The following is a 20,766-nucleotide window of genomic DNA, read 5'->3' as shown; positions in this document are numbered from 1 at the left end:
GGTTGCAGGGGTATCAAATCGTGTTAATTAAGGGGTCGTATTCGTATCATGTTAAAGTATGTATATTATATTATATACGTCAATCCTAACCTGGCCCGTTAAGATTATCATGTCAAAATCTCAAATCCTAACACGACCTATTAACATAACGTGTCGTGTCAATCCGTTTTGATCCATTAGTAAATATTACTAAATAGGTTAACACGACACAATACGACCCGTTTCAAACTGTTTATGTAAATAAGTTAAATACGTCTGAAATTAACCTATTACCTATTTGACCTGATTACATTTAGTATAATTTTCTATAAATATTAAAGTTACAATATCTATAAAAAATTATAAAACTAACTACAAGTCTAAAATTAAAATCTAAACAATAAAAATATCGAAATTAAAATTTTTACTTTTGGGTAAAAGAGTATAATTATAACTTTAACTTTCTTAATGTGTTATAACGGGTCGTTTTGACCCGAACTTGTTAAGACTAAACCCTAACTCGCTATTATCGTGTTGTGTTCGTATTGGGTTAACAGATCGTGTAACATATTGCCACTCCTAACTACAGACGAGACATAATTAAGACTTTTTCTATCCTGCTGACTATATCGTTTTTTTTTTATAATTTTATTCTTTTTAAATTAAATGACTTTCTTCTATTTATCATTTATGTATTATAAATTTATTAAAAAAATAAAAAATAAAATAATATAACTATTAAATATATCTATTAAATGTGTCCACTATTATATTATTTATTATTTATTTATTTTTAATAGTTAAGAAAGTGACTATTAAAAAATTTATATTTTTTAATTTTTTTAATGATTAATAATATTTAAAAAATAATTATAAAAAACTCATTTATATTAATGTCCACTTTTTATAATCATACTATTATTATCCAAATAAAAATAAAAATATAAGGTAGAAACGAAAATCTTTCGTAAGATTATCTGGTTGGAGATAAGGAGCAGCAGTACTACTAGCTCTATATCCACCATATAAATATATAGAAAGGGCCAGCAAACATTAAATTAAATTATATATGTCAGAGAATTACCTTAGAAGAAAAAAAAAAAACGTGTACATTGACACGTAACATGTGTCTTGATATATAATGTACTGATCACGACGTACGGTTTACCACCTGAAATAGCACATGGTGTGTTATTTAAGATGGACAAAGAATTAAGAACAATGCCATGTCACAGGAAGAATCCTCACCGATTAACTTTTTTTTTTTTTTTAAAGAAAAATTTTCAATATATTTTTAAAGTATTTAAATATGTTTTAAAAAAAAAATCAGAAATTCATTTAAAAACAATTCCTTTGTCATTAAATAAAAAAATGTATTTCGTTAAGTTTGGCATGCCTTCGTTGTTCATTTTCCTTACAAGTATAATCATAGAACAAAGAGAGACTCAATAGTAATATCAAATTTCTAATAAAATTATGTCTACACTTCAATTGCCATCTTTTAGTGCTATTCTTTAGCGCTTGGAAGAAGATGGACCAAATCAAGAATGGTAAGACATCAACATATCTTCCCTGCCAAAGGAGAAAGGCCAACTCAGTCTGTACCATGGATTTTGGATCCCAACGTGGTCCATGCTAGGACTTATAGCACTCCATAAACACTTTCAAGCTCGTGACACTGATATCATATTAGTGACCCCTCCCAAAGCTGGAACTACTTGGTTTAAGGCCATCTTGATCGCCTTGCTGAACCGGATGCGCTATTTAGACCTTCAAGAACATAAACATCTCTCATGCAGCTTGGGTCCAAAAAATATGAATGGTAGTACACAGCTTGAGTCCAAAAATATGACTGGTCAGAAAAATCACATGCATCATGCATGCATGGGTCAAAAAATCTGAATAATTTGTGCACATGAGATATAATCATGTGGTTGGAGATCAGGAACCGCTAGCAGTAGTACTAGCTCTATATCCACCACATATATACATATGTAGAAAGGCCAGCAAACATTAACGCTTCTTTTAATTATATATATGAGATAAGATGAAATTTAAAAATCAAATAAAATATTATTAGGATATAACTTTTTTAATATCTTTTTGATTTTAAGATTTAAAAAAATTAAATTATTTATTGTATTTTGTATAGAAATTTTGAAAAAATTTTATAATTATATGAGATCAATAAGAATATAATTTGTGTAACTAAATAAGACCTAAATATTATGTCGGAAAATTACCCCTACTTTTAGATAAAAAAAAACGTGTCTATTGACACGTAAGGAGAGATGATCGATTTTCTTTAATTGGACTAAGCTAAGTAAATCCTCCATATACAGTTCTTTTTTTTTTTTTTTTAATCTCATCCCCCGTCAATGCTATCAGGCATCATGTACATGAGTTTGTTGAGAGCAATGGGTGTTTTGGGAAGTTGAAGCACATGATGATATATACCTCGATCGGGCTATATATACCCATAACATTGAGAGTACGTAGCTAGGTTCGTCTGTAATATCAATCACGTACAGAACACTTTAGCTAGGTGAAACCACGATCATACTACTAAGTTGTACTTCCCTTCCTTCTTGAATCATGTCTACACTCGATCCACCTTTTTCCGACCACTTGCAAGAAGATGAACTAACCCCAGATCAATACGGGGACTTCATATCCTCCCTCCCTACAGCAGGCTTCCTAAGTCAGTACTGTGGAGTTTGGTTTCCAACTCGGGTCATGCAGGGAGTTTTATCCCTCAAAAAACACTTCCAAGCTCATGAGACTGATATTCTAATGATGACCCCTCCCAAAGTTGGGACTACTTGGTTGAAGGCTATCTTGTTTGCTATAGTGAACCGAAAGCATCATCTAGACCTTCAAAAACATCCATTGCTCACAAACAATCCTCATATTCTTGTGCCCTACTTGGACTTACATCTCTACAATAAAAAAGAGGTTCCAGATCTCACCTCCTTCCCCTCTCCAAGGCTCTTTTCAGCTCATTTACCTTAAACATTACTACCAACATCTGTTAAAGACTCAAACTGTAAGATTGTGTATTTGTATAGGAATCCTAAGGATACCTTTGTGTCACTTTGGCACTTCTTGAAAAATAATGAGAGGACAACCAATTCGTTTGAAGAAACTTTTGATAAGTTTTGTCAGGGAGTGAGTAATTTTGGGCCATATTGGGATCATGTTTTGAGCTATTGGAAGGAAAGTTCAGAAAAACCTCAAAGGATACTCTGCTTGAGATACGAAGAATTGAAACAGCAACCCACCACTCACTTGAAGAGAATAGCTGAGTTCTTGGGATGTCCATTTTCCAAAGAAGAAAAGACAAAAGGTTTAATAAATGATATTTCAAGATTGTGTAGTTTTGATCATTTGAGCAAGTTGGAGGTGAATAAAAGTGGAACAACCCTCAACGTGAAGACTGAAAGCCTTTTTCGCCGAGGTGAGGTAGAGATTAGGTAAATTACTTAACACCTCAAATGTCAAAGAAATTAGATGACATTTTTAAAAAAAAAAGTTTCATGGTACCGGGCTGACATTTTAGGACATCCAAAGGTTGCATCATCGTCATCGTTGCTATATATTATTTGGATGTCTTTATTATTGTCAATGTTTATGCTAGAATGTCGTGATCAATATAATAATAAATCTCTTGTATCATGTAAACATACTGTAAGTTTGCATTAGCATGAGAACGTAAATTTGTTAGATTATTGTCAATCATCATGTGTATGTGTGTCGACATGGAATTAATAAAATGCATTATTAATGTTGTATTTTCAATTTTATTGTGGATATTTTGGTGTCACTTCTTTCTCAATTTTGTTCATAAACAACTGATATCACTAACAAGAGTATACAAAATCAAAACTTGGCTCCATTCAATCGATCGATCTATTTCTAGTAGGAAGACCTTGATCGTCAATAGATTTTGCATATTGGTCGATGCATACACACATACAGCTAGCATTGGGCCATTTTGATCAGTTCAACAATAACACAAGTACTTGAAGGTATATACAAGACAGACTACATGCAAGAATCAAACTTTTGTTTCCGATCCGCTTAATTTCCACACTTCTTCATTGGAAATTAATTAATAGCTTCGAGCTAGAGATCAAAAAAAGACTTTGAAATCAATTAATACAGGCTGAAAAGTAATCATCATGTATTACTTGTGATTTTAACAAATTAAAGGGGCTAAAGTTGTATCATCTTGTCCTTGTGATTGTAACATATTAAGAGTCCTTGTGATCTGTCGTTTTCAATAAGTACCCGATCACCTAATTCTCAACCATTCTTCCAATTATTCTCCTTTGATCAGTTTACTAAAAGAAGCTCTCAAGTCTCATGAATGACATTTGGTGAACGCACACACTGATCTATGATTCTATACTAAAGGGGCTCAAGCGGAATGAAGGGAATAAAAAAAAAACCAAGTAAAAAGAGGAAAAAAAAGGCAATTTCTTTTAAAACCCCAATGATAGGGGCATATATATATATATATATATATATATTGCTAGAGCCCACAGTACTTAAAAAAAAAAAAAAAAAAAAAAAACATATTATATATTCATGATTAATGCGATATAAGGCCAAAGAAGACCAGGTTCTTTAATTTGTGTTCTTCCACCAATAGGAACTCTCTCCCCGACCAGAAACGAAGGAGAATTTCCTGGTTTTTGTCTCCTCTACTTCCAATAAATCCCATCTTTCCTGTTTCAAGAGCATGTTTGTTTTGTTTATTAGTTTATTGGTTGATAAACAGTCAAGTGCGAGACCCAATAGTACTATCATTTCTATTGAAATTATATCCACACTTCAATCAGCTTCTTCTACTATTGTTCTCGAGCACTTAGAAGAAGATGAACCGAGTAAAGAATTCAAAGACGTCGACAAATCTTCCTTGGCAATAGATAAAAGTCATCTTAGCGAGTACCATGGATTTTGGATCCCAACTTGGTCCATGCCAGGAGTTACAACATTCCAAAAACACTTTCAAGCTCGTGTGACACCGATATTCTTTTGGTGTCCCCTCCCAAAGCCGGTGCTACTTGGTTAAAGGTCATCTTGTTCACCTTAGTGAACCGGATGCGTTATTCAGACCTTTAAAGGCATCATTTGCTCACAAACTTCTCTCATGCTCTTGTGCCCATATTGGATGGAGATATCTACAATGGAAAATACTATATGCAAGCATTGTGGTGTACTGCTTGCGCACCCACCAACTAAACACCACGTGGCAATATTAAACGGTGAGTTTCGGCATTTTGAAACTTGCGTTTTCCCCTCTTCTCCCTAACGCAAAATCATCTCTCATTCTTCTCTTTTCCTCCGCAGAATATGAGAGCACAACCATGATGCAAAAATCTTACATATTTCAGATGTGAATACAAAAATCTTGCAGATGGATATATACTTAGATTCCTTCAACATTTCTCCCAATACCCTGGTTTGAGATAAGGAATCAAAGCAGTGAACTTTGACGGCTTGCAGAGTAGGCAAACTGGGATTATATTTCAAACTCAAATGAAATCCATTTCACAGAATCACAAACAGTGTTTACCATGGAAAACCAAAGCTGAAAAAATCTCACGCCAAAATCTCTAGCCCTAAATGGTTAGAGATGCCAATTTGGAAGGTCTGAACTTTTTATACTAAACTGGAAAAGAAAAAAGAAGGAAAAAATAAAAACTGAGAGTGATATTAAAAATTGTAGTCTCTTCTTTGCAAAATTGTAGATCAACTCGTGCTGGAAAATTTTTGGTTGGCATAAAGTCTTTTAGACTAGAGTCTAGAGAGCCAAAACAAAGGGTAAAAGGCACTTTTATGGAAGAAAATATGGAGAAGGGTCTTGACTCTTGAGAAGTGTCTGTAACGAATATGGGATGTGCTAAAAATTTGCAGGAACAGAGAAAAAGGCGTGAGGGGTATATATCAATGTCGGAGAAGAGAATGGGAGAGGACGCTGTTTTCAAAACGCCAAAAGCGTAGCAATACCATGTTTCGTGCACAATGGGTGCGCCACAGCGCTTGCATATAGCATTTTCCATCTACAATAGAATAGAGGTTCCATACCTCAACTCTTTTGAATCTCCAAGACTATTTTCAACTCATTTATCTTATGCTTTGCTACCAACATCTGTGCAGGACTCAGCATGCAAAATTGTGTATGTATGTAGGAACCCTAAAGATACTTTTGTTTCACTTTGGCATTTCCTGAATAGGGTGCATTCAATGGCTGACCCACTTGAAGAAGATTTTGATAAGTTTTGTAGAGGAGTGAGTCCATTCGGTCCCTATTAGGATCATGTTTTAGCTGTTGGAAGGAAAATATAGAAAAGCCAGCTCAAAAGATACTTTTCTTGAAGTAGGACGAAATGAAAAAGCAACCCACCACCCTTTTGAAGAGGATAGCTGAGTTCTTGGAGTGTCCATTTTCTCTGGAAGAAGAGGCCAAAGGTACAGTAAATGACATTTTAAAGTTGTGTAGTTTTGATAACATGATGAGCAGCTTGGATGTAAATAAAATCAGAAAGTGGCGTATACTAGATCATAACACTGCACTATTTTGCCATGGCTTAGATAATGCAGTATTTTTTTTGCCAAGGCAATAGTGGAGATTGGATGAATTACTTGACACCTTATATGGCAGAGAAATTAGATCATATTACTGAAGAAAAACTTCTTGGTACTGGATTAAAATTTTAAATCTTTAAGTTACATTATCGTTATCATCAATTCCTATTATGTACTAAATGTATTATTGATGTTTTTTAGTTAGTAGACATTTCGCCAACAAAGTAATTAAATTTGTTGTATTACTATCAACGCCAGCTTGTGGTGACGATTGGTTATAAAATGAGTTTGCTGTATAAATATTGTCAACGGTTATATATGTTGAGATTTGTGGAAATAAAATAAAGGTGTACTAACATTATTGTCAATTAAAAGAAAATGGAAAGTCCAAACGATGTTCTTATCTACAATACATGATCGGAAGAGCTCTATTTTTTTTAATATATCCAAAGATGCTTATCATATCAATTATCAAGTGCTCGTTCAGGTCTACTGGGTTAGGACTTCAAGTTGCATCACCATAATCGCTGCTACATACTATGTGAACGTCTTTATTATTGTGTCTTTGTGATGAAATATCGTGAGCAGAGTAAATGCCTTGCATTACTGTCAACGTGCACGTTGGCAGTCGCTTGGTAAAATAAATATGTAATATTATTATCAATCTATGTGTTGACATCCAATCAGTAAAGCCCCGTATTAAAACCCTATATATGCTAGCTTTAGAATGGGAGAAGGATGACATGTACTATTGTAACACAGGATATAAGAATTCAACTTTGCATGGCACTAAAAGATGCATTGTGCAGTAAAAACGAAAATAGAAAAATAGATGTCATAATGGTTGAAGGTTAATCATACCAACTCAATCAAAATTTGACTCTGCTTCTATTGTTGGCAGCAAGACCTCAATGGATTTTGCATAGTGGTGAAACTGCAACCAGCCATACAGCATTGGACCATTTTCAATTCAACAATTATGGAAGTCACAGTTACCAAACCAACTGACTTGGCAAAAGCAATACAAGCAAGAATATAAGTTTTTTTTTTTTTGTTTCCTCATTGAGAATGAAAAAAAACAGTGATGGAGCTTGATCTAGTTATATTTAAGATGCTCAAACACACAGGCATTTGGAAATCCTAGGCTCTACTTGGTTGACTTCAACTACTGTTTTGATATTCAAAAAGCTCTTGTTTTTCAAGAAAAGTTCCTAAGGGCATTGTTAATAGCCAAAATTAAAAAACAAAGCCTTCCGTAGTAAGTTGAAACCTAGCATGTTTCTTTTATGAATTCGATTTACTAAATCCCCCAGAATTCATAAAATTCCAGTTATTCCTTCGAAGGACTTCAACACCTTAGAAAGGAAAAAGTGACTGAAGTGATTACCTAGTTAATTTTCAGAGACTGTCTATAGGATTTGGATTCCTAGAGTTATTGACCGAACTATGGAGCCTAGAGTGGGATAGAGATAAACACATGACCATAAGATTTATGAGCATTTAATGCTGCCCAAGAAATGCATTCGGGCAGCTATAAATACTGTAGGGTCCACTTCATGTGTATATCTCTTTCCTACTCCAGGCCATACAATACCCAAACTCAGGATATAAATCATGTTTATATGCAAGGGTACAGTGCAAGTTTCAATTTCATGAGAGACATACACACTGAGAAGGGAATCTAATAAAGTGCACCTCTTTCACAATCTCCTCAGATTTTTTAATTAACTCCTGCACTTTAGCTGCTCCAGATTCTTTTACTGAATTAACCCTTGAATTTATAGCATCCACCTTACAGCATAGAAGAAACTGAAATATTAGACAGCTTCATATGAAATGGCTTAGTCCACGATTAAAAGGAGATGCAAAGTACCTCAACAACCACAGCTTCAACATTCCTTTGTCTAGCTTCTAGATCACGTCTCCTAGATTCCACCTCCGACTTCATATTATTGAACTCTTTGGTAGCCTCCTCGCATTTTAGATCTCTTTCCTTCTCCAACTGCTTTCTTAAGTCATCCAACTGTTCAACTGGGGATGAAGGAGAAAGGTTTAAGCTCACGAATACTACTTCAGGAAACAACATAACAGAATGTATCCGGGATAAGAAATTACCTTTGCCTTGTCGTTCCACCAATTTAGCCTCAAGTGACTTATCCAGCATTCCCTCATCACTCAGTTTAGCCTTTAAAGCCTTAAAGTCCTTTTCAATAGATTTGGCTGAGTTTACCTATTAAAGGCGTTGATGTTATAAACGATACAGAGCTCAAAAGCCTGATCAAGAACAAATTCAAGTATGATTGTATCTTAAGCAATATTTTTTTTATTTTTTATAAGTATGATTGTATCTTAAGCATAGAAGAGCTTATAATTCTTTTCTATTTATGGACATCAAGAATTCATTCAAATCATAGAAATGCCTTTCCCATGGCCAACAAAGAACCTGTCAGCTCTTAATACTCGGCTGCAAAGCACATCTAGCTCCAGCATATGCTCACCTGTTCTTGTATTGCTTGCATCTGGGTAAAGTGTTTGAACATTTTCTTGAACACCTGCGAAAAAGGCACACAAAGAAATCATGAGTTAGCCTCTATTTAAGCTCAAATATTTTGTGCTTTTCTTCATGCATGTTTACCAATATATACATTATATATATTGCACGTTTACCAATATTGATTCTGCTAAGTCTTGGATTAATTGGTTCCATAAATCAGAGAACAGCAATACCACTGAAGGTACTACTCTCTACATGTTATAGCTATTACCAATAAATGTGCGTTGTTATGTTTTCCTTGGAGTAAAAGATCAGATAATTTGGCCATAAGTACTGCAAAGTAACTCTGAGTTTAGCAAAACTTTGCAAAGAAATTAACATCCATATGAATGGTATGATTTCGGAATGACAATATAACTGTAACTAATTGAAAATTCTGAGGAATATATATGTGCAGGCATCTTTGTCCAGTGCTGGAAATTGAAGCTCCCATGAATGACTGGACTCAAGTAGCACAAGTTTGATTGACTTCTAATTCATAAATGACGAAGGAGACGCAACATATCCACATGAAACATCCAATTAATAGAAGTTAACATCAGATTAGTAAAACCTTTTTCTTCAGTGAAGGCATTAAATTTCTGAAGCTTTTCCGAAAACAACTGAGCAAGCATTCTAAGTCCATGAACATATTTTAGGAATTACGGCTAATTTGTGTAAGCCTTCTTAAATGTTAAAAGGCAAGAGTTCATTTATAAATGGGTTCATGAAATAAATCAGTAGGCAAAGCAATGAGAATAAATAACTAACACAGTCGTTGATGGAAGTATACCTTTGTATAAAGCTCAACAATGGCATTCTTATCCTGATAAGATTGTATTGCTATTTTTTCAGCATTCTTTGCCACCTCCCGAGCTGATTTCTTCTCCTCTAAAGCCCTCTTTAGGCAAAGATGTGAAGAAGTTACTTACGTGTTGATAAAAAGAGCAGAGAGAAAATTCTTTATGTGTGAAATATAGAAACAAACACACCAAACAGAAAGAGAAAAACATCTTGTAATTGATAGTCCAAACCGTTTAAATTCTTTAAACTACAAGTAACATTAAAAGAATCAAAATACATCATCGAAAAGCCCATCAAACGAGAATAATATCATAAAGCCCTTTATTTGAAAAACTACGACATGAGATCTAGGATCATATATAGCATCCAACTTCTATCATGAATTTGAAAGTAAAACATAAGCTTGATATTCCCACAAAAGCTGTAAGATGTTTAACCCTTCATGCACAAAACTCAATATTTTTTTATAGGTAAAATAACATTTTATTGATAGAAGTAAACAGGCACTGCCCAAGTATACAGGAGGTATACAAAGAGAACACCTAGTTGCAAGTTACAGACCAGAAGTAGATACAAGAAAATCATGAAAACTGGCCCAGTTCAGAACACCATATTCACAGACATGTATATACTAATGCTGATAAAATAAAGAGTGGGTAATGAAGATATAGAAAAAATGGCAAGAGAAAAACCTCCCTATTGTCTCTAAATCAGCAACCACCCCTCTTTCTCTCCTTATCCTCGCTTGACATTTCCCCAAACAACTCCCTATCCTCCAAGAGGTGCTTCCTTTGATTTCCACATTCCCAAAAACTTCCACATTCCACTTCTTCACGTCTTGTTTTAAAGCTTTGAGTTTCCCAGCCAAAACAAAACTCAGAGTACCAGAAAAATGGTATGAAGACCACCAACTCCTCACCCTATCCACAAAGCCATCATCGTCCAGCCATATATTTTCATATTTGAAGTACCTATGTCCCCCATTAATGTCCCCACAGTCCAAAATAATAAAATAATGATCCAAACATAACCTTGGAAGCCTCTTCTGACATAAATCAGGAAAATGTGCTTCTCAAGAAGAAGACACCAAAAATCTGTCCAGCCTAGACCAAGCCCTCCCATTAGACCACGTAAAATCCCCACCCGCCATAATCCACAAATTTTTCAATATATGATATTTTTTTATAAGTTAAAATTCTGACTCAAAACATATTCTGTTCTTCATGCTGCAATGAGGTCAAAATTCTGACTCAAAACATAAACTGGGCCTTTTTGTTTGTGTCTGACTATAGCACGTATCAAATAACTTTATAAGTATATGGCTCCAAAATCTCAATATGAGCATAAATATTAAATGTTAGCATCTCCTCTATGATATGCAATATCTTACTTCATGAGATAAAAAGCAATACCTGTAACTTTTCTGGAGATTGTACAATTTTCGAACGTAAGTTTGCATTTTCTTGAACACTTTGCACTAGAACAAACTCGGCATTGGAAATCTAGAAGAAACAGGAAAATTTGTATCAATGGTAACAATAGCAGGTTAAAAATAAGAATTCATAATTGAATGGCTAGTCTACATGATGGGTTTAACATATAAAACTTTCTTTGCAAATACAGCATAATGACCTTAACTGTTAAAGCCAACTCCATAACAACAAAGAAGAACGTTTTAAATATACTGCGTAACAAAAGCAAAAACAGTAATGGTTGAAAATAATTAACCTGCCACATTAGCACAAACAATATAACAACAAGAAAATAATTATTCAATCTGGGAAAGATATAATTGTGGTTGACGCAGATGATACAAACACTGCTCAAAAAATAAGTAACCCAATTGAATGCAGAGAAACTTCACCAATTACAGTTAGTGCAGGATGTTGATACCTTACTACATATGTATTGTGTGTGTGTGTATATATATATGCTTGCCAATATCATTATGCAGATATAACCAATCAAAAACTAAGAATCTTTCCAATTGATTCGTCATAAAACAAAGAATTGCTGAAATTGTTTCTTAGATTAACTGTTAAAAAGAATGATACTACCAAATTTATAATTTAAATCAAACAACAAACAATTACCTCAGCTGACCTAGCAGACCCAAAATTTGTAAAATTATCCTTATGCAATTGATCTTTTTATCAGTAAATAATAATTTTATTAATAAGAACTAGGCATAGCCCAATTGATTTTAATCAATATATCTACTCATTTTCAATAACCAGACCTTCTCATCCATTTCTCCGGTCTTCTCCTTCAGCTTGCGAAAAGAAGCTCTCAATGACATCTGGTGATTGTTAAGTCCTGCAATGGTTTGACGCAATTCTTTAACTTTTGCATCTACCTCCTGAACAAGGGGCAACTCCCTCTCTCTTGCTTCATTGTGGTCCTCAATCTCTGCATTCAACTGCAATGCAAACATTTAGCACAAGTGAACGCTTATCTTAAAGCATTTATTCCTGTGTATATACTAGAGAACCTGAGATATCTTAGCTTCCCACTCTCTTTGCTGCTCCTCCAGAAGGTTCACTTCATCCACAATTGGACGTAAAAAATCCAGTTTTGCCCGTCTAAGATTGAAAACAAAGGACTGAGTATTTTACAAATAAATAATGGAACTTCATTTAACTGCACAAAAGGCACATCCAAGTACACAGCGTGTATACAAGCAAGTCACGTATCTAGAAGTTGAGAAGGTTACAAAAAACATGAAAAGTTAAACCAATTGGGGCTCAAGAGGAAGAGAGCATTAAAAATTAAAGTTTGAGCTTCTCAAACGTTCATGATACTCAGTTCATGTTTGTTCCATTCCCTCCAAATATAGTATACCAAGCAAGTAGGAACATCTTTCACACTGCTATAATGCGTGGGCTTCCTCCTAACCCTCTCCAAGAATTAAAAAAGGTTGACGACTCTTCTAGGTAAGATCCAAGCCAAAGGAACCCGTCTGAAGAAGTTATTCCACAAGCACTAGATATCTCGCAATGGAGTGAACCATGATAAAATAGAAGAAATATGCTTCAGAGCCAACTAGACAAACTCCACTGATATATAGTTCATTTGTAAAAGCAAACTACGTTTTCATACTTAAAGGCAGCAAAATTCATCTCCTAAACGTTCAAAAAGCAGAATATTTTTATTTTGTTTGTAGAATTCCCTATATGAATGTGCATTCTCAAATCTAGAGTCACTGATAAACAATCATATCTTTATATAACAAATTTGGCATTAACCACAGTTTCTTAATGCGAATGAACCAATCCTCATTGCATTCGTATAAACCTCAACAATAATCAAGAATCATCTCTACAGCAATTCACAGTTTATTATTCAAGACAAACTCAGTCAAAGAACTCACAACCTTTTCTTGTGTAGGTGATCAATAACTAGGTTCCTCATAAAAGCTGAAAAACTTCAAGAACAAAAAACTTACCTGTGAAGACCAAAATTGAGAATTGCGCTGAGGAAAAATTCAGTCCTGTCAGTATCCGGTCTTATCAGGTCTTTGAGGGTAAATCTCTTAGGGCAATCTGTCGAGGCCAGCACTTCCTTTATCCTGTTGTACAGCTTCATGATCCGAGCAGATTCAACATGGAAGTCCGGGTTCTCAAGCTGCTCAAGCGCTGCGAACTCCAGTTGCCCATGATCTTCCCTGCCGGAATTAGAACCCCATGAAGGAAAGATAAATGATATTTGCTATCCTAGGGTGTGCAAGTTCATGCACTCCTTTGAAAAAAGTGGGTAAATCTCAAACTCCGAACTCACATAAAAAACTTATTTTTTTAATAGTGGACTCCACTTTTTTCAAATGGAATGTGCAGAGATTGCACACTCTATATCTGTATTTAGCATTACCATAAAGGAAAATAGCTTAGGAGCTCAAAAAACAAAATTCGAAATCCAATTTTGCCAAGAAAAAAAAAAAATAGAAACTCTAATTTTCAAAGATTCCCTTTCAGTTCTCAGAAGCTAAAGTAAGAAGATATATTTTTATTCTATCTGCAATTCAGGATAACTTTCCCTAATTCAGGAAGATTAGAGAACAATGAAACAGAAATATATATATATATATATATATATATATATATATATATATATATATATATATATATATATATATATATTTATAAATAAAAAGGCTACGTCAAATCAATTTTTTTTCCACATTCCCACTTTGCCGGGAATTCCACTTTCACTTTCATGAACAGTAAAAATCTAAGTCTAAATTTCGGTTCATTTTCACTCGCATTTTCACAGCAACCAAACAGACCACTAGGACCCAATTCCCCTCTCCACACCACCGCCAATTCATAAACATGTTTACAGAAAAAAAAATTAATCAGCATAAGCTAATCAAACAAGTACAGAACTTATGAAAAAAAATCAAACAAGTACAGAATAAATCTTCTGTGACATGTTGCAATCATCTAAAAATATGCTTAAAAAACCTAACTCAAATTGTTGCGGTTTAAGTGGAAGAGAAGCGATGAGGAGAAAGAGAGGAAATTACTCATGGAGAGCGTCGATGTGGAAGAGGAGACGGGTGTAGAGCTCGGAGATGAAATCCGGGTTGGGGTTAAAGAGATCGTGCTCGGATATGTTGGCGATCTGGGACTCCGCCAATATTGCCACTATCTCACCGCGCGACATGATTGGGTACTCGAACTTCGACATCCTTTAAATTGCTAAGTGAGAGATTTGGTCTATGATTCCACAGATTTATCATACATTCACGGCCATATACAGAGAGAGAAGGGGGAAATGAGATCGGCTTTTTTCCCGCCCAAAAATTAAACGATAAGGCCCCGATAAGAGGATATGGAGAGGAGATGCCTAGATGGAATAAAGAAATACGTGAATTGTAAGAGAGTACGTGAATAGTAATAAAATGGTAAAATGTAATATATATTTATTTAGTTAGGTTTTGGTAGTGAGATAAAAAAATTTTATTTTAGATAAAAGTTTAAAATATTATATTTTAATATTATTATTGTTTTAAAATTTGAAAATGTTAAATTAGAATTTAAAAAAATTAAATTGTTTATTTTATTTTAAGTATAAATTTTAAAAAGTTGTAATAATAAAATAAGATGAAAATTTTAAATTTTATCCCATGCTCCAAATCCAACCTAGTTTTTGAGAAATGAGAGATAAAGGGGTGGATATGTTTGGATTCAACTCATGCTATTATTATAATTTTTGCAATTTTTCATATAACATACAATACACAATTCAAAATTTTCAAATATCAATTCAATTTGTCCAAAGTCTCGTAATCCCCTCAAAAGGAAAAGTAGAATTATGATCCTGTGACACTTTATTATGTGTATTATTCGGGGGTGGGGGGGTTTCTATAAGAAGGGAGAGAAGAAATTATCATAATCATTTTATGATGCATGACAACCTATTCATTGACTTTAATATCATTGGACATAAGCGAGTATTTGTGTGACTCTTTTTTAATGATATTCAAGAATTAAAATTGATTGACCCTTGAAAGATGTTTCTTCTACTGGCACGTCAAAATTTTTTAGTAATCATGGTCTTAAGTTTCTATGGAAAAAGAGGTGAAGTTTCATTTTTCTAACTATCAATTTGAATCCGAGAGTTCGTGATGGTTTTTCTGAAAATACTATAAATCCAAGTCATTTTTCTGCACGAGTTAAGTTAGCCTAATATAAAAGTTTTGTAAATCTAACATGACATCAAAAGGTCACAGTATCACTCATCAATTCTACAACTTCGTAGATTGAATGTATCTTTTTGAATATATTAAGTTGATCTTGAATGGGCTATGTTTTACTCCTATCGTCATTTCATATTTGAAGTAAATGCAAGTCACTTGGGTTGTTCTGCACTTGGGAATTGCATGATAAGGGATATTAAATGGATGTTGATGTGTATGTGGAATGGGGGCTGAGCAACTGGTTATATCATCGCACCATTTCATCAGCTGTTTTTTTTCTTTTCACATAGTATTGATCAATTCCAATTGATAAAATCAATCATTGTGTTTAAAAATAGCAGCTGGACGGATCTTGTTACAAAGAACGTGATTTTTAACATGGGCTTCTTGATGAGGTTTCCATTCATTATACATTTTTGAATGGGTTACGATGTGGCCCTTAAAGTTTCTTATAAAATATGATTTTTTTTTTTTTTTGAGAATTTTGTTTCTTCCCCCATGATTTGCAGGTGGATGCTTTGACAACAAAGTATTGTAAAGATAGGGGATGGGTTTCCGAGATATTACTGAACCAGGTCAAATTATTTCTTAAGAGCCTGAACAAAATCCTGCTGCTTTACTCAATACATTTTTTTGTTTAGCAATTTATGTTCCAATTTTGATAAAATTAACCTCATTGTGTACAACTGCATTTACTTATAGAGTTAGACGGTGCAAAGCAATAGATGGGTGTTTTTGTCATCGGTGCAATGAATAGTAAATCTCATTATTTAGTATTCTTTAAAGCATTCTAATGATTACCTTCTCATTAATTCTGTCATTTCTGCTGGCAGACCTGAGGTGATGGACCATGTTGTCTTATGGCCTAGTAGATTTGATAAATTTCTTTACGTTCCTTTGCCCAGTTCGAATGAGCGTGGGCTAATATTGAGCTCTTGGGAGGAAGAAGCCTATTGATGCCAGTATGGATTTGAGTGCTATTGGGCGAATTAAGGCTTGTGAGAATTTGAGTGGAAGTGATCTTGCTGCACTGGTTTATCGATGCTGAATAAATCTTTTTTATATGATTTTGAAAATGATCCTCTGTTGGTATGTTCTTGGGGGGAGTGTGGATTGGTTGAGGGGGTCTTGCACCACACTTCTAAATTTCTACTAATGAAAGATGAAGGAAGCTGCAATGATTGCTCTTGAAGAGAAACTAACATGAACTGTGGTTGCCTATAGAGATGGAAAAGCTTATCATCACAATGGCTGATTTTGAGGTGCTTTGACTTCTTTTTATTTCCTTTGTTTATAAACATACACGCTCTCGCACACTCTTTGATTTACGCACTTACACATGTTCCTAGGGCAATTCGTACTTGTTCCTGAGTTTTAGTTGTTGCTTTCATTATCCATCCTGTCTCTTGCACTCTAATTTAAGTGCAAAAGTTGAACATGTGGATGTAATAATGGAGATATTTTTGTATTGTTTTGTTTTGTTGTAATTTTAATAATTTTGCAATTTACATCCACTACCATGTTGTATTTCTACCTTTTGGTGATCAAGATTGGTATCCTTATTGCTTTGCTTATGTTGAATATCTTTGAATTCTATCAAACATAATTGTAATTTTACTGTTTTGTCCTTGTCACTAATTTTCTTCAATTATTTAGTGTTTTTTAGGACGCAGTTGGAATGGTCCAACCCTTGCCAAGAAGAGAAGGATTATCTGCCATTCATAATGTAAAGTGGGACGATGTTGGTGGGTTTGATTCCTTAAGGAGTTTGACCGATATATAGTTTAGCGTATAAGATTTCCAGAGGATTTCAAGGTATTTATTATTTATCTTTTCTCGATCATATATTTATCTTTATCTCTCTCTCTATGTGGAAATGGACATCATTGAAATTATGATTACTATCTAATTTTAACTGTTGCATTTGAAGCAACATTAGCATTGTCATAATCCCTATAACGTTTTGGAACTTCATATTTTGTATCCTTAAAGTGTTTTGTATCCTTAAAGTATTTTGTATCATTAAAGCGTTACTTCTCGATGATCCCTTAAATTTGGGTCCCTTCCTTAATCGTTCGAGCCAAATGTTCAATCATGTCATGCATTTATCTCCTTCATGAATTTTGGGTGGACTTAGAGAATGGGTTTTTGCTATATGGGCCTCAAGGTTATGGCAAACCACTGATTGCCAAGGTGGTGGCTAATGAGGTAGGAGCCAATTTCATTCACATCAAGGTCATTCTCTTTGATTTTCCATTTCCCTTCTGTATATTTATGTTTTTTAATCTCTCTCTTATGATATTGTAGTTAAGGCATTGATACAATAACCATCCAGTTGCACTTCATGAAACAATAAATGTATTCCTTTACTTATATATATAATAATGTATTCCTATTTTGTCTTTTTGCTGAAGTTTTGAGTTCAAATCCTTACTATGGTATTCGGGTTTTTTGGTTGATGGTTAGGCCCTAAACTTTTAAATAAATATGTTGGAGAAAGTGAACTAGCAGTTCAGACATTATTCAGCCATGCAAGGACGTGTTCACCATGCATACTTTTCTTTGATGAGGTTTGTGGTTCCCTATGCATGCTAAATGTTTATTATTCATGTTATGTTGATGTCATTGTCATTTGTCATTTTGAAAATATTAATGGTGTATCATTGTCTCCAAGTTTGGATGGTAGGACTGTCCACACTCCAACATTTCTTTCTTTCTCATCCCTTAGAATCATTTTCATCCACATTGCTTGTCCATTATTAATGCCACCTCATTAGCGTACGATGTCAATTCCCTATTTCCCTTGTTGTTCTCTTTCTCTCTCATTTAAGATACAATGTCATAATTACGATGTCAATTCCCTATTTCCCTAGTTCCGAGAAAGTCTCGTAATCCCCTCGAAAGGAAAAGCATAATTATGATCTTATGATCAACTTTGTTGTGTGTATTATTCGGAGGTGGGGTGGGGGGGTTTCTACCATAAGGGAGAGATGAAATGATCATAATCAGTTTATGATGCCCTGATAACCTATCCATTGACTTTAACATCATTGGACATAAGCGATTATTTGTGAGACTCTTTTCCAATGATATTCAAGAATTAAAATTGATTGACCCTTGAAAGTTGTTTCTTCTATTGGTACATGAAATTCTTCAATAATCATGGTCTTAAATTTCTCTGGAAAAGGAGGTGGAAGTTTCATTTTTCCAACTATCAATTTGAATCCGAGAGTTCATGGTGTTTTTTCTAAAAATACTGTAAACAAAGTCATTTTTCTGCACGAGTTAAGTTAGCATCATATAAAAGCTTTGTAATGGTAACAAAACATCAAAAGGTCATAGCATCACTCATCAATTCTACAGGTTCATAGATTGAATGTATCCTAAATTGACCTCGAATGGGCTATGTTTTATTCTTATTATCATTTCATATTTGAAGCAAATGCAAGTCACTTGGGTTGTTCTGTACTTGGTAATTGCATGATAAGGCTTTCTACAAGAAGGGAGAGAGGAAATTATCATAATCAGTTTATGATGCCCTGACAACCTATCCATTGACTTTAACATCATTGGTCTCTCTCTTTTCCTCCTCCTCCGTTGTTGTTGTTGAGAGAGATATCTCTCTCTTTTCCTCCTCCTCCGTTGTTGTTGTTGAGAGAGATATCAAATTCTTCAGTAATCATGGTCTTAAGTTTCGAAAATGGAGGTGGAAGTTTTATTTTTCTAACTATCAATTTGAATCCGAGAGTTCATGGTGTTTTTTCTGAAAATACTGTAAACCCAAGTCATTTTTTTGCACGAGTTAAGTTAGCATCACATAAAAATTTTGTAATGGTAATAGGACATCAAAATGTCACAGCATCTCTCATCAGTTCTACAACTTCATAGATTGAATGTATCTTTCTGGACATATTAAGTTGACCTCGAATGGGCTATGTTTTACTCTTATCATCATTTCATATTTGAAGCAAATGCAAGTTGCTTGGGTTGTTTTGCACTTGGAAATTGCATGATAAGGGTTTCTGCAAAAAAAGGAGAGAGGAAATTATCATAATTAGTTTATGATGCCTTGACAACCTATCCATTAACTTTAACATCATTGGACAGAAGCGAGTATTTGTGCGACTATTTTCCAATGATATTCAAGAATTAAAATTGATTGACCCTTGAAAGTTGTTTCTTCTACTGGCACATCAAATTTTTCAGTAATCATGGTCTTAAGTTTCTCTGGAAAAGGAAGTAAAAGTTTCATTTTTCCAACTATCAATTTGAATCCGAGAGTTCATGGTGTTTTTTCTGAAAATACTATAAACCCAAGACATTTTTCTGCAGGAGTTAAGTTAGCATCATATAAAAATTTTGTAATGGTAATAGAACATCATAAGGTCACAACATCACTTATCGATTCTACAGCTTCATAGATTGAATGTATCTTTCTGAATATATTAAGTTGACCCTGAATGGGCTATGCTTTACTCTTATCATCCTTTCATATTTGAAGCAAATGCAAGTCACTTGGGTTGTTCTACACTTAGAAATTGCATGATAAGGGTTTCTAAAAGAAGGGAGAGAGGAAATTATCATTATCAATTTATGATGTCTTGACAACCTATCCATTGACTTTAACATCATTGGATATAAGCAAGTATTTGTGCTTCTCCAATGATATTCAAGAATAAAAAATGATTGACCCTTGAAATTTGTTTTCTAGTGGCACATCAAATTCTTCAATAATCATGGTCTTAAGTTTCTTTAGAAAAGGAGGTGGAAGTTTCATTTTTCCAACTATCAATATGAATCCGAGAGTTCATGGTGTTTATTCTGAAAATACTGTAAACTCAAGTCATTTTTCTGCACAAGTTAAGTTAGCATCATATAAAAGCTTTGTAATGTTAACATGACATCAAAAGGTCACAGTATCACTCATCAATTCTATAGCTTCATAGATTGAATATATTAAGTTGACCCCGAATTGGCTATGTTTTACTCTTATCATCCTTTCATATTTGAAGCAAATGCAAGTCACTTGGGTTGTTCCGCACTTGGAATTTGCATGATAAGGGATATTAAATGGCTGTGGATATGTATGTGGAGTGGGGGCTGAGCAACTGGTTATATCACCGCATCATTTCATCAATGGTTTTTTTTTTTATTTTTT

General features: G+C 34.1%; 1 protein-coding gene and 1 pseudogene across 5 annotated transcripts; one reads left to right on the top strand and one right to left on the bottom strand.

The window, feature by feature from the left end:
* Nucleotides 1-1,331: 1,331 nt before the first annotated feature.
* LOC122311349 (kinetochore protein NUF2 homolog) lies at nt 1,332-14,757 on the bottom strand. 5 transcript variants are annotated; one of them, XM_043125891.1, is made up of 12 exons: nt 14,433-14,757; nt 13,356-13,574; nt 12,402-12,492; nt 12,150-12,329; nt 11,323-11,412; nt 9,900-10,007; nt 9,072-9,125; nt 8,689-8,803; nt 8,447-8,604; nt 8,269-8,364; nt 7,435-7,507; nt 1,332-1,749 (listed from the first exon to the last, which is right to left on the bottom strand). In XM_043125891.1, the coding sequence occupies exons 1-11, from the start codon at nt 14,594-14,596 to the stop codon at nt 7,439-7,441; spliced, it is 1,344 nt and encodes a 447-aa protein (XP_042981825.1). In that variant the 5' UTR covers nt 14,597-14,757; the 3' UTR covers nt 1,332-1,749; nt 7,435-7,438. The 5 variants fall into 5 exon arrangements, with proteins under 5 accessions (XP_042981825.1, XP_042981827.1, XP_042981828.1 ...); XM_043125893.1 differs by lacking the exon at nt 1,332-1,749 and adding an exon at nt 3,871-4,710; XM_043125894.1 differs by lacking the exon at nt 1,332-1,749 and adding an exon at nt 5,964-6,437.
* On the top strand, nt 2,449-3,777 carry LOC122311350 (annotated as a pseudogene).
* Nucleotides 14,758-20,766: the final 6,009 nt, after the last annotated feature.

This window comes from Carya illinoinensis, chromosome 5, assembly GCF_018687715.1.
Source record: "Carya illinoinensis cultivar Pawnee chromosome 5, C.illinoinensisPawnee_v1, whole genome shotgun sequence".
Classification (NCBI taxonomy): domain Eukaryota; kingdom Viridiplantae; phylum Streptophyta; class Magnoliopsida; order Fagales; family Juglandaceae; genus Carya; species Carya illinoinensis.
Note: the sequence above shows the minus strand (reverse complement) of the source record. Positions and strands in the feature narration are given on the sequence as shown.